The 14,073-nt window shown below is 51.9% G+C and overlaps 1 protein-coding gene across 2 annotated transcripts in view; it reads right to left on the bottom strand.

Annotated features, from left to right (window-relative positions):
* Positions 1-13,270, bottom strand: part of PRDM6 (PR/SET domain 6) — a 79,988-nt gene extending 66,718 nt beyond the window's left edge. Inside the window, exons 1-3 of one of the 2 annotated variants that reach the window (XM_033085048.1) lie at positions 13,060-13,270; positions 11,897-12,430; positions 1,082-1,389 (exon numbers count right to left, since the gene is read on the bottom strand). In XM_033085048.1, coding sequence (XP_032940939.1) covers positions 1,082-1,389; positions 11,897-12,422 — 834 coding nt within the window. In that variant the 5' untranslated portion in view covers positions 12,423-12,430; positions 13,060-13,270. Of the gene's footprint in view, positions 1-1,081; positions 1,390-11,896; positions 12,431-12,784; positions 12,813-13,059 lie in introns of those variants that run through there. The other variant, XM_033085047.1, reaches the window with a different exon arrangement.
* Positions 13,271-14,073: the final 803 nt, after the last annotated feature.

Raw genomic sequence — 14,073 nt, 5'->3', positions numbered from 1 at the left:
AAATCTCCTTCTTGCCACAACAACATTTTTGGGTAAATACCTTGAGACAAAGACCCTGATGTGTTGTTTAATATTTGTTCACACATAGGAAAATACAGGAGCTCCTGCTCTTCTACGCACCCAAACATCTTTCAAAGATCCATTCACTTTCACTGTACACACATTGAGGACAACAAAAACACTCTACATCTTCATGGATTTCTTAAATTCTGAAGCTTTGGATTTGATCTAGATGAACATATATTACAGATCTATGGGCATATTTCTACTGACAGTTGCAGGGGGGGTTTTGAGGCAAGCAGAGATTGTAGCTGCAGAGGACTAAGCAAAACTAAAAAAATTATACCTCCCAGTGCAAATCAAAGAATAAATTAATGGCTAGGAAGTGAACAAGCTCTTTCTGACACACAGGCATTGCAGTGACAGATATTTTTAAAAATAAAAATAAATGAATAAAACAACCTTGAGATATCTGAAAGTGGCTTTCACACAAAATTGTTGGAAACCTCATCAGGGGAATGTGTGGTAGGTACAGGACCAGAGCTGAACTAAACTGAACAAGCACTAACTCCTTCACTCTGCAAAGGATTGGGCTGTAGAGTAGGGTCCTGGGCTGGTTTCTGTAGCTTTCTTGGACTGGCTGGGGGCCACAGCAACAGTGCAGCACTCACCTCAGCTCACATGTGCTGCTTTAACATGATACATCTGGGGATGTGACCTGAGAGCTCCATCAGCTCCTGTAACTCAGGTCAAACTATAGGAAGCACTGGGTGTAGTAAAAGTTTCAGACTTCGCTGATCAAGTCTCTCTGCTACACATTACAGCACCTTCATCAATCAGCTCTTCTTCTGCAGACCAACTGGAGCTCTGTGCTGTCCACTGGTTTTCTGGCTAGCTTTATCACAGAAAGGCTTTTGCTTGCACTGGCTACATTTTCAAACCTGCTTACTCGGTTTATTTGAATTGTGGGTTTGTCTGCTTGTTTTCATGGCTAGTTCAGGTGCTAGTACTGCATACAGTCACACTCCATGTTTAGTTCAAAGAGACCAAATTTGACGAGGAAGGAAAGATGACAACTTACTTCCCAGAGATGCTGAGTGTTCCTGATGGCACCTGCTTGAACCTTCTCTGGCAAGAGCAAGATTCCCTGGAAGGGCCCAATCCAGGTGCCCTGCTGGATGCGCTGTGCCGCACAGATGCCGTAGGCCAGGCCAGGCACGGTGCTGGTGCACAGGCACACTTCCCGGGGCAGGTCCCGGAGCCACTCGGGGATCTCTGGCGGCGGGGCGGCCGCGGCCGCGCTGCTGGTGCCCACCAGCCTGCGCAGGGAGTGCAGGGGCCCATGCATGGGGCACTCGCCGTTGCGGTTGTCAGCACACATGTCACATCCTGGGGGACAGAGAGGGGAAAACGCTGTCAGCACGGTCACCACCCCCACCACTGCCACGGCCACATCACTCCGTGGCAGCACAGCCAGCGCTCAGACACACCGTGCCCTTGCGTGTGCTGCTTAGGCTGGAGTCCCAGACCTCACCAGAGCTCTAAATAAGAAATTCCAAAGGCCGAGCAGAAATCCTGCAGACAATTTGCAAGCCTGGTGTATTCACAAACCTGCCAAGATTCATTTACTTTAACAGTGTTTTTAAAGATGAATTTTTTGACTAATATAAATAGCCCAGTTTAACCATCCCAGTGTGTTTCAGTGAGACATTTTAAAACACAGCCGTAGTGCCTTACAAGTCCTCTCAACTGCCTTACCACAGCTCAGCCCAAGGGCTTAATTGGAACAAGATTTAACTTAATCCTTATTTTAAATGAACGTTCACTCTGCTTTTTGCATTAACATGTGTGTGTGCATGCCTGTCTGTTTGGAAAATAAAATAAATAAACCAGAACCTCGTGAATGACAAATTGGAGCCTGCATGCACATTTACTTTGCTAAAGACAAATCTAATCTTAAAACTGAAATTATGCATCAAATTTTACTAGTTCCTAGCATAGATTTGAAATTTTATTAAATCAAAAGGCATGTTCTTTGCCTGTTATAAGCTAGGCAAAAGACCAAACCAACACATTTGAGTTCATGAGCAATTCCTGTGAAAAAGATCCATTTGTAAAAAACTCTTAATTTCCCTAACTGTTGCTAATAATGAATGATGCGTCTCTATTCTGGGAAGATTTTACCATGACTTCTCTTTTCTGAGCAAAGAAAATTTTGGTTAAATGTGTCCACTATTCCACACGCCACAAATGTACATCTTCCAGGAAAATGTTTCATGTTCAAGAAATTAATTTCTCTGCAGATATGCTGAGTTAACATAACAATGAATCTCTTGAAATAAGTTGCCATCCTCTTCACATTTCATTTTTCTAACACAATAAAGTTTTCATTTAAATTTGTTCCAGAAATACAAAGCAAAAACCAATAATTATGGTGCAGTACTCTTGTAGAAAGTCCTACATCTTTCTCCTAATAATTTGATATACCACTCCTTATAAAAACAGAGCACAGCATTCACTACAGAAGCAGGAGTTTCTTGGTCTATGCCACAGATTTAGACTTGCTAGACTGCCTGCAACCACAGTTTCAATTCTCAGGGGCCCTGACTCAGATGTTCTTCTTTCCAAAGTGGATGTACTGTGTATTAAGTAGGCCTCTTTCCTACAGATCCTTCAAAGGAAAACCTTCCTCTCACTTCAGCAAAAGCTGCTAAAGCACAATAAAAGATGCATCTTCAAATTATGGCTTCTACGAGTATTCTCCAGTTTTAGACACACTTTAAATTTTGCCGTTAGAAAAGTGGTGCATTCAGCAACAAGACATTAAGTTACAAGTGGAAGATAATTTTCCTGAAGACCATTACACCTTTGAGTCTTGCAGAAAACACGTGTCTCCAGCTGGTGGTCATCTGTTCAGGTTCCCCACCTGCAGCATGGGTTACAGACCTGAGCAGAAAGCAAGGAGACAAGCCCTGGGATGTGCATTAGTCTGGTGCCCCTGCAGAAGGGCTGCATGTGCAACCGGCCCCACGCCATCCATCCCTCACAGGTCCTGGTAGGAGGAGGGAGGAGGGTGGACGGTGACAGGATGAAGGCAGGAGGCAGGAGGCAGGAGGTGGGAGGTAGGGTGAAGGAGGCAGGAGGCAGGAGGAGGGAGGTAGGAGGCAGGAGGAGGAAGGCAGGAGGCAGGAGGCAGGAGGAGGGAGGTAGGAGGCAGGAGGAGGAAGGCAGGAGGCAGGAGGAGGGAGGCAGGAGGCAGGAGGCAGGAGGAGGGAGGCAGGAGGAGGAAGGCAGGAGGCAGGAGGAGGGAGGCAGGAGGCAGGAGGCAGGAGGAGGAAGGCAGGAGGCAGGAGGAGGGAGGCAGGAGGCAGGAGGCAGGAGGAGGAAGGCAGGAGGCAGGAGGAGGGAGGCAGGAGGCAGGAGGCAGGAGGCAGGAGGAGGAAGGCAGGAGGCAGGAGGAGGGAGGCAGGAGGCAGGAGGAGGAAGGCAGGAGGCAGGAGGCAGGAGGCAGGAGGAGGGAGGCAGGAGGCTGGAGGAGGAAGGCAGGAGGCAGGAGGCAGGAGGAGGAAGGCAGGAGGCAGGAGGAGGGAGGCAGGAGGCAGGAGGCAGGAGGCAGGAGGCAGGAGGCAGGAGGAGGAAGGCAGGAGGCAGGAGGAGGGAGGCAGGAGGCAGGAGGAGGAAGGCAGGAGGCAGGAGGAGGAAGGCAGGAGGCAGGAGGAGGAAGGCAGGAGGCAGGAGGAGGGAGGAGGAAGGCAGGAGGCAGGAGGAGGAAGGCAGGAGGAGGGAGGAGGAAGGCAGGAGGCAGGAGGAGGAAGGCAGGAGGCAGGAGGAGGGAGGCAGGAGGAGGAAGGCAGGAGGCAGGAGGCAGGAGGCAGGAGGAGGAAGGCAGGAGGCAGGAGGAGGAAGGCAGGAGGCAGGAGGAGGGAGGCAGGAGGCAGGAGGAGGAAGGCAGGAGGCAGGAGGCAGGAGGCAGGAGGAGGAAGGCAGGAGGCAGGAGGAGGAAGGCAGGAGGCAGGAGGAGGGAGGCAGGAGGCAGGAGGAGGAAGGCAGGAGGCAGGAGGCAGGAGGCAGGAGGAGGGAGGCAGGAGGCTGGAGGAGGAAGGCAGGAGGCAGGAGGCAGGAGGAGGAAGGCAGGAGGCAGGAGGAGGGAGGCAGGAGGCAGGAGGCAGGAGGCAGGAGGCAGGAGGCAGGAGGAGGGAGGCAGGAGGCAGGAGGAGGGAGGCAGGAGGCAGGAGGAGGAAGGCAGGAGGCAGGAGGAGGAAGGCAGGAGGCAGGAGGAGGAAGGCAGGAGGCAGGAGGAGGGAGGAGGAAGGCAGGAGGCAGGAGGAGGAAGGCAGGAGGAGGGAGGAGGAAGGCAGGAGGCAGGAGGAGGAAGGCAGGAGGCAGGAGGAGGGAGGCAGGAGGAGGAAGGCAGGAGGCAGGAGGCAGGAGGCAGGAGGAGGAAGGCAGGAGGCAGGAGGAGGAAGGCAGGAGGCAGGAGGAGGGAGGCAGGAGGCAGGAGGAGGAAGGCAGGAGGCAGGAGGCAGGAGGCAGGAGGAGGAAGGCAGGAGGCAGGAGGAGGAAGGCAGGAGGCAGGAGGAGGGAGGCAGGAGGCAGGAGCAGCGGCCGGCACGGCAGGACAAAGCCACCTAGTGGGGACCGCGCTTACGCCGGCAGAAGCCTGACTGGTTGGAGGGCAATTTCGCCTTGCCTTAACGATATAATCCCTACGGCAAAACGACTTCTGTCGGGCTAAACCGCAGCTGCAGAGGGGTTTTGCTCTCTCAGCCACGTCAATTAGAGGTGGATGCAGGATGGAATTTTCAGGACCCCAGGGAAGATATTTCTGGCAAGTCGTAAAAGAATGCAGCAGATATTCCTACAACCATTCTGAGGCATGATGAATAAAAGGCATCAAGTATATGCTGGGGGCCGGGGGAGGGTAGCTGGGGTTTTTTTTTGTTATTATTTCCACAGCTAGTTTGGAAAGTGAGGTATGACCACTGTATCTTTTCTTCCCTTTCCTCTTCAAAACTAGTCATCAAGAAACCCTGTGGTTTTGGCACATCCAAAGATGTTAGGGGCAGCACTGAGGTTTGGCACTGGAGGTCACATAGGAAAGGATCCCAAATAGGAAAAGGGAAGAAAAAAACCCAAACAACAAAAAAACAAACCCACAATCCAAAAGACTTTGGCATGTGATACACTCTAAACAGATTATGGCTGAACTCTATGATCTACACTTGGACTTGATGACTTCACAGATCTTTTCCAACACAAATTGTTCTGTGATTTTATGAAATCTGGCATCTACCCACACAAGTTAGAAATAAAACATCTTAAAGAAAACTGAGAGCTTAAAGAAATGATGTCTAACCATGATGTCCGTTAGCACCCAGAGTAGGCCCTTGAATTCTAATTGTTTGCACTCCTTTAATATTTTCTAGATGTGAAACCCTCCTCACAACTAGCTGATTACAATGGCTTTCTTAGAGGAACTCTGTCTCTGGAGAAATTTACATTAAACATGCTCAAGTATCTTCATGACTCCAGTCAATTTCAGTGTCAAGTTCCTGCAACCGGTCACTAGATACGCACAACTTTTCAAACACAAAAATTTCAGTACCTGCCTAGAACAATAATTTCTTAATTTCATCCTGACAATTTGTGTGCATGAATGTGTGTTAAACATTTTACTTCTACATTTCCAAGAAAAAGAAACTAAGAAATTGTCAAGGAGTATAAACAAATCCTGTGTCACTGTCATTTACCCTTACAGAAAGTCACACTTGGTGATATTTATTTTCCACTGTCCAAAAACAGTGGTAATGTCTTAATGCTTGGCAGTCACCATATCTGATCCCCTGCTGTGTTCCTTTCCCTTTGTCCTGCCAAAGCTGAAAATTTGGAAAATGAAACATCTTTTGAAACTGTTTTGGCTAATGGTTTGTTGATGAGAAGAGAGGAATCTGTCTTTAATACTAAGCAGTACTGAAATTCTTCTTAGTTTCATGCTTTATACATTTAACTTTAGTTATTGTGTAATCATACAAATAAAATCTTAAAAAATTCTCATAAATGTTATAAGGAATGGAAACCATCCTAGCTATATTTTACCATGGATGGAGTTAAAAGCTACTGTGCATTGTTTCCTCTTCTGTGACTAACTTTCATGTAATATATGTGGAAGCGTCCATTTAAAGACCATAACTGTAGGTAGTGCATTCCTTTGCCTCAGAGGACAAGGGAAGGATTTCCTTCATATCAGATTGGGGGGAAAAAATCAAGAAGTCCAAGACTTGCACACTATCCTGCCTCACAACAGGATCAACGGCATCATCTTTGTGTATGCTGCAGAGTACAATGTGACACACTCCACCAATGTGCTTAATAAGACATGGAAAAAAATGGGGATTTGGGAGGGTCCACTGCGGTCCACTGACATCACCAGAGTCTCCAGAGTGGATGGTGGCCATTATGACCCACGCTGGTGTGAGGAGTTCTCATGAAAGGGGTGCTTGTGTAAGTGTGAACTCAGGGTACAAGTAGAGCTGTACTGTGTCCTTGCTGCAGTTTTGGCCTCAGAGAGCAGCTGAGTGTGAGCACAGGGCTTCACTGAGAACAGCTGAAATGGGAAATTCCACTGTCTGTAATAGCATCAGTCAAACCCCAAATCAAGTCAAGAAGAAGCAAGAAATGTGAGAAAATTGGAGGACTTGCTGAAAATGGAAAAATAAAGGAGGACTGCAGCCAGAGCAGAGTATGTTGTGGTAAAATCTAGAGATGTGGAAGGTAAAGTCAGTGGGAATACTCCATTGCAGGCCCAGATACAGCCAAACATTTTGGAAGGAGATCAGTTTCTTACTTTATACCTTCATATTCTCTAGATAAGGAGGATTAAGGAAAGGAAGATGTAAGAAAAAGAAAAATATAGGATTTCCTAGTGGAGTTGTTTGGCAGGGTTCTTATGGAAGGACTGCAATATGTTACTGTTTATGTGCTTCCAGAAAAATGAATGCAGTGTAATGCCAATACTATAACTCCACGTAAGTACACTTTAAAGTACTAAACCTAAGCAAAAGGACATATCGTTGCCCCCAAAATGTAATTTTAAACACACACTAACATAAATAACACTACTGCTGCACACTTTAAAAGAAATCTGAAAGGAAAATCCTTTTGTGAGTGAAAACTAGGGTTTAACACAGTGTTTTTACCAGAAAACCAGCTGTAACAATAAATGAAAGAAATACATTTTTTCCTCAGCAATAATATGCTTCAAAGGTGCAGTTAGACTGGATACCTGCAGTTTACTGGTATTAAAGAAGGGTGGCCTCTGACCCTCTGCTTCATAATTCACCACAAGCATACAGGTATCCAGTGTAAGTGGCCATCATTTCACATGGTATTACTCACTTACAAATATAAATCACTACGACTGGCCCTGCATCCCTGTCTGGGCCCGGATACCCAGCTAAGCAGGAGGCAGGTCTGGAAGAGACAGTGCCCTTTCGTTTCCTGTGCTTTCTAGGGAAGCACAGCCTCCCCTGCACTTCAGTTCCCTCATCGATGAGCTGGTATCTACCTCCTTTCACCAAATTATTGGCAGTTTCTTTCAGACTGCTTCACCGGAGGCAGACTTTCGAGGGGACGAAGCACAGATGCGATTTCCCGTCGGGCGGCCTCTACTCATTAACTTATTTATTCTAAATAATCTCCGCAGAGAACGGGACCGAGTTCAGCCCGCTGACCCACAGCCGTCACCGAGTCCCGGACGCCCTCCCCCCTCTCTGACAGGGTTTTGCAGTCCCTCTCCGTTCCTTGTGCCCCTGCCAGGGAGGCGAGTGGAGCTGAGCCCGCAAGGGCGCTGCTCCCGCACCCCGAGGGTCCGCCGCTCCCAGTCGGGGCCGGGCACACCCCGTGCTACCCAGCTCCTCCGGGCAAGATGCTGCTGGAGATCCCGCCTGGGCTCCCCGAGTGGGTCAGGGGGCCGCTCCGCCTGCAGAGAGCTTTCGGGTTATTTTAAGAGGCGAGTGGGGGGCGGGTTGAGGGAGGTAGGTTTGATTTTCCCTGCCTTCATACTGTTAGGTATGAATGAATTAAATTTCCGTGTCAGGTATGAGAAGGGTAGGAGAATATTGTGTGTAGATAAACCTTGCCACCCTCTGCCCCTGAGAGACCCCCATATACAATGTAGAGATGATGAATAGGCGCTAGGAGAGGAGATCGAAGTTCAGTCCGCACCGGCTCCACTCTCTCCTACAAAACTATAGGGCAATTAATTGTGGCTTGTCCCCTCATCCTTCATCTCCTGGTGGCACATATCGATGGAGATTACTGCTGATGGACCATTTTATCACCCTAAATAAACAGTCACCACCTTCTCTAACCTCAATCTAATGTATGGCTATCTGCTATGTTTAAGGGTGCTGGGTAACTAATGATGTAAAATAGCTAAATCATACAGGTTACCAGCAGTCCAGAGGAAAAAAAAAAAAAAAAGACCGAATATTTTCCCCACCGACCCACTTCACAACATGTTATATATACACTGTCTCCCCATAAATTGAATGGGAAAAGGCGTGCAAAGTGCTTGGTCGTGCGACACTCCAGTTTTACACAGCGTATTTATTACCGTGGCAGGTTGGTGCCTTCTGCTGAAGGTGGGGGGGGCGGATCTCAGAGATCTCAGTGCGGAAGCGTCTCCCCAGAAGCCAGGGGCAAGCCTCCAAGGGAGCAAGCTGGTCTCGCAGCCCCCGGACTCACCCTAGGATCTCTCCTCCTGGCCGCCCGAGCGCCCCTCCCCCAGCGCCCAGAAATACCCTCGTCCTTCCAGAATCACGGCTGGGAAACAAACGGTCCCCAGCCGCCTGCCACATTATCGGGGCTTTAACATAATCCCCTTTACTTCCCTAGGAGAAAAGACTGCTGGGTTCTAATTAGGGGTTTGTCTCTTGATTGCTTTTCTTTTTATTTTTTTTTAATTATTTTTCTCTAGCTAACTCCCTTTCAATTTAAAACAATTACATACAGACGCTTAACCCACAGATCCTAGGCGGCCCTCGCCCCCCTCCCTCGCCCTAGACCGTGCCATATTCATTGATATTCGACGATCAAGGAGTGTGTCTACTGGGAAACCGCCTCCCATCCATCTTTCCGCGGCGGCCGCCCGGCGCCGGGCGCTGGGGAGCGGGGCCGGGTGGGGTGGCGAGCGGCCGGGACAGTCTCGGCGGCAGCTCCGACTGCCCCGGCGAGCCCGGCCACCGCCCCAGCGGGCCCGACCACTGCCCCTGCCCCACAGAGCCGCCGGGACATCCACGGAGTTCGCCTCTCCCGAGCGGGTGGGACCTACCGGGGAGCGGCGACACGCGGGGTGCTCCGGAGAGGAAGGGGATGCTCGGGATGGAGAGAGGGATAGGATATGGGAAAGTAAGGGAGACGGGGCACTCGCTCGGTCGGTGAAGTAGGTACAGGTAAGATTAGAGCCGGAGAAGCAGACGAAGGCCTGCTGGGCCCTGCAGAGGAGCAGACCGACGCCCCGCTCCGGGAAGGAATTAATCCCGGCGTGCGGGTGTCTGTGCCTGGCTGAGGAGAGCCCTCTCATCTCGGGATCTCGGTGGGACTGTCCGGAAATGGAAGTGCAGCAAGCAAGTACAACTCAAACTAAAGTAGACGGCTCCTCATCTCACGCACAGCCCCCACCTCCTTCCCCTCAGACGGGCAGTGAGGCTGGGAGTGATGCGGAACGGGAGCGAGGGTGGGAGTCAAGGCGCTGGGAATGCCGCCTGCCCACGGGCTGCTGGCGTGACCCCGGCGGTGCTCGGGGAGCCGCGCAGGGACAGCCAGGCCCGTGCCCAGTAGCTCGTTCCCTTAATCGTGCTTGGAGTGCGTGGCACGGCACAGGCTGTAGTTGCGATACTCCTTCTTCGTTGACAGTTTACTTCTCTCCTTTTTTTTTTTTTTTTTTTTTTTCTTAAGCACCACTTGCCCAAAGCAACTACGCTTGGTCCCAGAAGACTGGAACACTCCCGTTGAAAGTTTCGATCAGAGGCAACTAATAACCCTTGGAGTGAAAGCCGCCCTGTAAGCAAGTAAATTATAAGAATGTTTAGATATAACTGAAGGAAAAACAGAACAAAACAAAAAAGGGCGAGATGGCGCTGGCTGCCCCCTTCCCGTCCTTCCGACGGCGACGGCTGCCCCGTCAGAGCCGGACGCGATTCACAAGCGTCCTTTCCGCAATCGACCCGTTTGCTTTCCCGAATCCACTTTTAATATCGCGCTCGGGAAATTATTCAGGCTTCGCCTCCGACTCTGTGGGGTGCTGTTATTCCGCTCACCCCTTAAAAATGTTCCCCCCCTAAACCGCTTTTTAATATTCCTTTCTCCTTTTAAAACCCTTACTCTTTAGATTTACAGAGCGGCTCCGAGAGGCAAGACACGTATTGTCTGAACGGTTCAGTTGTCAATTAGAAGTGCATTTCGGATTCAATTTTCTACATGTAGTTTACAAGACCACGTTTTCTTCACCCGAGGACACAAAATACACGAACAGGTTTAACTACAGGATAAAAGTGCGCATGAGGAACTCGCTCAAAATAAAGTCGACATCCAATATAGAAAGATTTGCAATGTTAAGAAGGTAGGAAAAATCTCCACCAAACTCCGATTCAACTTTCCTCCCGCACATATGCACAGCGCTGAAGACGAAGCATCTGTGCAGTTTAATTAACACAGATCAGCGTGTCACGGAAACTTTCAAAACAAGCTCCTCATCTGAAATTAAATTAAACGAATCCGCGTTTTGTTTGGGCACATGTTTAAGGATTGCTGGTTTGGGGTACTGTTTGTCTGTTCAACAGCCTTCCTTAAACAGACTTTTGGGGAGTAGTGATTGAGAAGGACAACAAAAATAAAAAGTTTAAAGAAACCTTAGGATAAAAGAGAGTGTTTGAAACAATTTTTAAAAATCCATGAGCCAAACCCATGTGTTTTAAGAGGGACAGATCAGTGTGTTCTGAATGTTAGTTATAAAACTGATGAACTAATAGGAGTTCATATAGTTCTTCTCATCCCGTGAATTTCCTCGGTTGCATCGTATTGATAGATATAGGGGGGGAAAGGACAGACAGAACCAGTTTCTAAAATTACAAACCTCTCATCCATACAGATGTTTAATAATGGGGGCGCCCCCTCCCCCCCAAAAAACCCTCCCAACTGTATAATTGACAACAGCAGTATAGAACTCTTCATAACCACCAAGTCCTAAATTAATTCTGACACTCAAGCAGAATTTTCGTGTAGAAAATAGGCTTTTCTTTTTAAACGACTGTGTCAAGCTTTTCCGTAGGGGTAAAAACTAAAACCAGCGAGATGTTGACGAGGTCTGAAAGGAAACGATACTCCGAGATAAGAAAGAGGAAAACTTTGCCCTAGACCGTCTGATGAAAACTGCAACTTTCCTCCTGCCCAGCTCAGAGGAGTAAAATTGATTTCTGTTTCAGCGAAGCCTGGGTTTTCCGGGAGGGAATGGAGTGGGACATACAAGGCGAGAAAGGGCCAGCTTTGTAACTAGTTGCCCTGAGCTTTTTCTGAATCCATTTTCCTAAGCAGCCCTCCGAAAGAAATCTACCCCCACCACATCCTTTCCGGACAAGCGTGCCTTCCAGGGAAGGACCTGGGGTTCAGACAAGAAAAACTGCTGCTGAAGGGCTGCCGCCCGTCTTCTGAAACAACTGGTAACAACGCAAAAACTAAAGGAAGGCAAGGGGGACGGAGGATGCTCCTCGTGGAGTAAGAGCGGTGCAGGCACCAGGACACTGCGGTCCCCCAGCCTGGAGCGTCCCCGGGCTGGCCCCGTGCGCGGAGAAGCGGAGGGTAAGGGGTGTAGGAGTGCGGGAAGGGGCACGATACGTACGGTTGTTGGGGTCGCTGGTGTGCTGGTTCAGGGGGATGATCTCCATGCGCTGCTGCCCGTACAGGTAGTAGTCCAGCTCCTCGGCTGTGCAGCGGTACCGAGCGGCACCACGGTCGCCGCATTTGCCGCCGCCGCTGCCGGCCCCGCACAAATCCTTGCCCTGCAGGGGAGCGGGCCCTCCCCCGGCCGGGAGCTCCGAGCTCTGCAGTGGTCCGAAGACCGGGAGCTGGGTCACAGGCAGGGAGGTCAGACCAGCCAGAGAAGCCGCCGCAGCAGCGACGCAGGACGAGGTGGAGGAGGAAGATGGAGTGGACGAGGAAGAGGAGGAGGAGGCGGAGGAGAGGGAGATCGGGCGCTGGCGGAGATTGTCAGCCGGGGGCTCGGCTCTCTCGGGCGGTTGGAGTTGGGCGAGGGGCCCGCTGCTTTTGAGCTGGCTGCTCTGCGGGAAGAGCTGCTGCCAGTGCTGCAGATAGGCGGGATCCACTTTCAGGAACGCGGATCCGCCGGGGTCCCCGGGCTTCAGCATCGCTCTGCCTGTGGAGCGGGGAGGAAAGGGACAGAAGAAGTGAGACCCCCGCCCCGCCCCGGCAGGGCCGCCCCGACCCCGCGGTCGGACACACGCTCGGGCACACCGGGCCACGCGTGGGCTCTGCGCCGCGGCTGTGCGGGTTCGGCTGCGGGACCGTGAGCCCGTCCCTTCCCTTGCCCGTGGCCAGGTTGGTCAGGAGAATGCCTCGTCCCGAAAAGCCCCAGGACGAGAAACGTGGTGGCCGGGGCGACAAGGCTTTTCCGCTGGTGCCCGCGCCGGAGCTCGGGCAGGACGCGGGCGGTGGCGGGCAGCCCCTCAGGCCGGAGAGCCCCCCCGCCGCCACGCAGGGCGCAGCTCACCCCGTCCCCGGAGCATGCACTGTCTTCGCTTTTCACTCCCTTCCCTCTCTGCGTGGAAGCAAACGACTCTCCACTGACAACAGGGAGGAGGAGGAGGAGGCGGAGGAAAGTTCAGTCACACGCACACACGCGCGGGGCTCTCCTGTCCGGGCGCTGCTGTTTTCCACTGGGGCGCTCCCAGGCGGAGGGCACGGGCCGGCAGTGTCCTGCCCCTGGGAGAAGGTGCCCTGCTGTGCCGGACAAGCCGGAGGGACCCGGGCCTGGGTCTGCCTTACCTGAGCGGGGTGAGCGCTGCTGCGCGGGAGGCGTGCGGAGGTATCGGCTGCCCCGGGAGCCTTCGAGCCGGACAGCGGCCGGGAGGAAAGACTTGTCCTGTCTTTGTGCACGCTGGAGCGGGGTATTCCTCCTCCAGGTGCCCGGGGACCGGCGGGCCGGCTAGCTGCGAGCCGCCGGGCTCCCTCTGCTGTGGCTGTGCATCGCAGTCGCGGCCGGGCGCTCGGCTCGGCTCTGGCAGGCTCTGGGCGAGACACGTGGGTTTTACGACAGCGCAAAATACAAGTGTGTGTGGTGTGTAGGAGAAGGAGGGGAGGGATCGGGAAGTTACCAGCGAGTCTGGATGCAGAGCTCTTTTTTTGGCAACTTCTCCCACTTTGTTTCTAGCTCAACTTCTGAAAAGGTGCCCTTTTCTTCCCTTCCTTCCTCCTTCCTTCCTTCCCTCCCTCCCTCCCTCCCTCCCTCCCAACCCCCAGCCTTCTGCTTCTCTCTGCAGTTTTCCCCCCTCTCTCCCTTTCTCTCTTGTCCCCCCCAGCTCCGAAGCACAATCGCCCTGAAAACAGCTGGGCTCTTGGCTTTAATCTTGACGGAAGGGGAGCGGTGGCCCGGAGCCCTCTGGAGCAGGATCCGCACCGCTGCGCCGACCCCAGCGCAGAGCTGAGGGACCTCCGGACCCCGCCGGCCCCAGTGCCCCGCACCCGGCCAGCTTCCCGACAGCTGTGCTCTCGCCTCACTCGCCTTCTGCCCCTCGGGGGTAGCTAGGGTGGATTTTAGACACCTACCCTGCCCTGATACTGTCTCAGACAGCTCTCTTAACACGTGTGCTGGGTGACATGCCTCCCTTTCCCCTCGGCTACCTGAGACCAGTCCCAACACAGCCGAGGGAACCCACCGCCCCAGAGTTTCTCCTTCCTCATATCTTGCGTTCTCGAGCACCACTAGCACGCCTCACTCCTGCTCTTTATACTCGGTTACAGCGCAGTGCAAGAAGTATGCCAGAGGGGGATGCAACCTGT

This window comes from Catharus ustulatus, chromosome Z (assembly GCF_009819885.2).
Source record: "Catharus ustulatus isolate bCatUst1 chromosome Z, bCatUst1.pri.v2, whole genome shotgun sequence".
NCBI lineage: Eukaryota > Metazoa > Chordata > Aves > Passeriformes > Turdidae > Catharus > Catharus ustulatus.
This window is presented reverse-complemented; position numbering and strand designations above follow the sequence as displayed.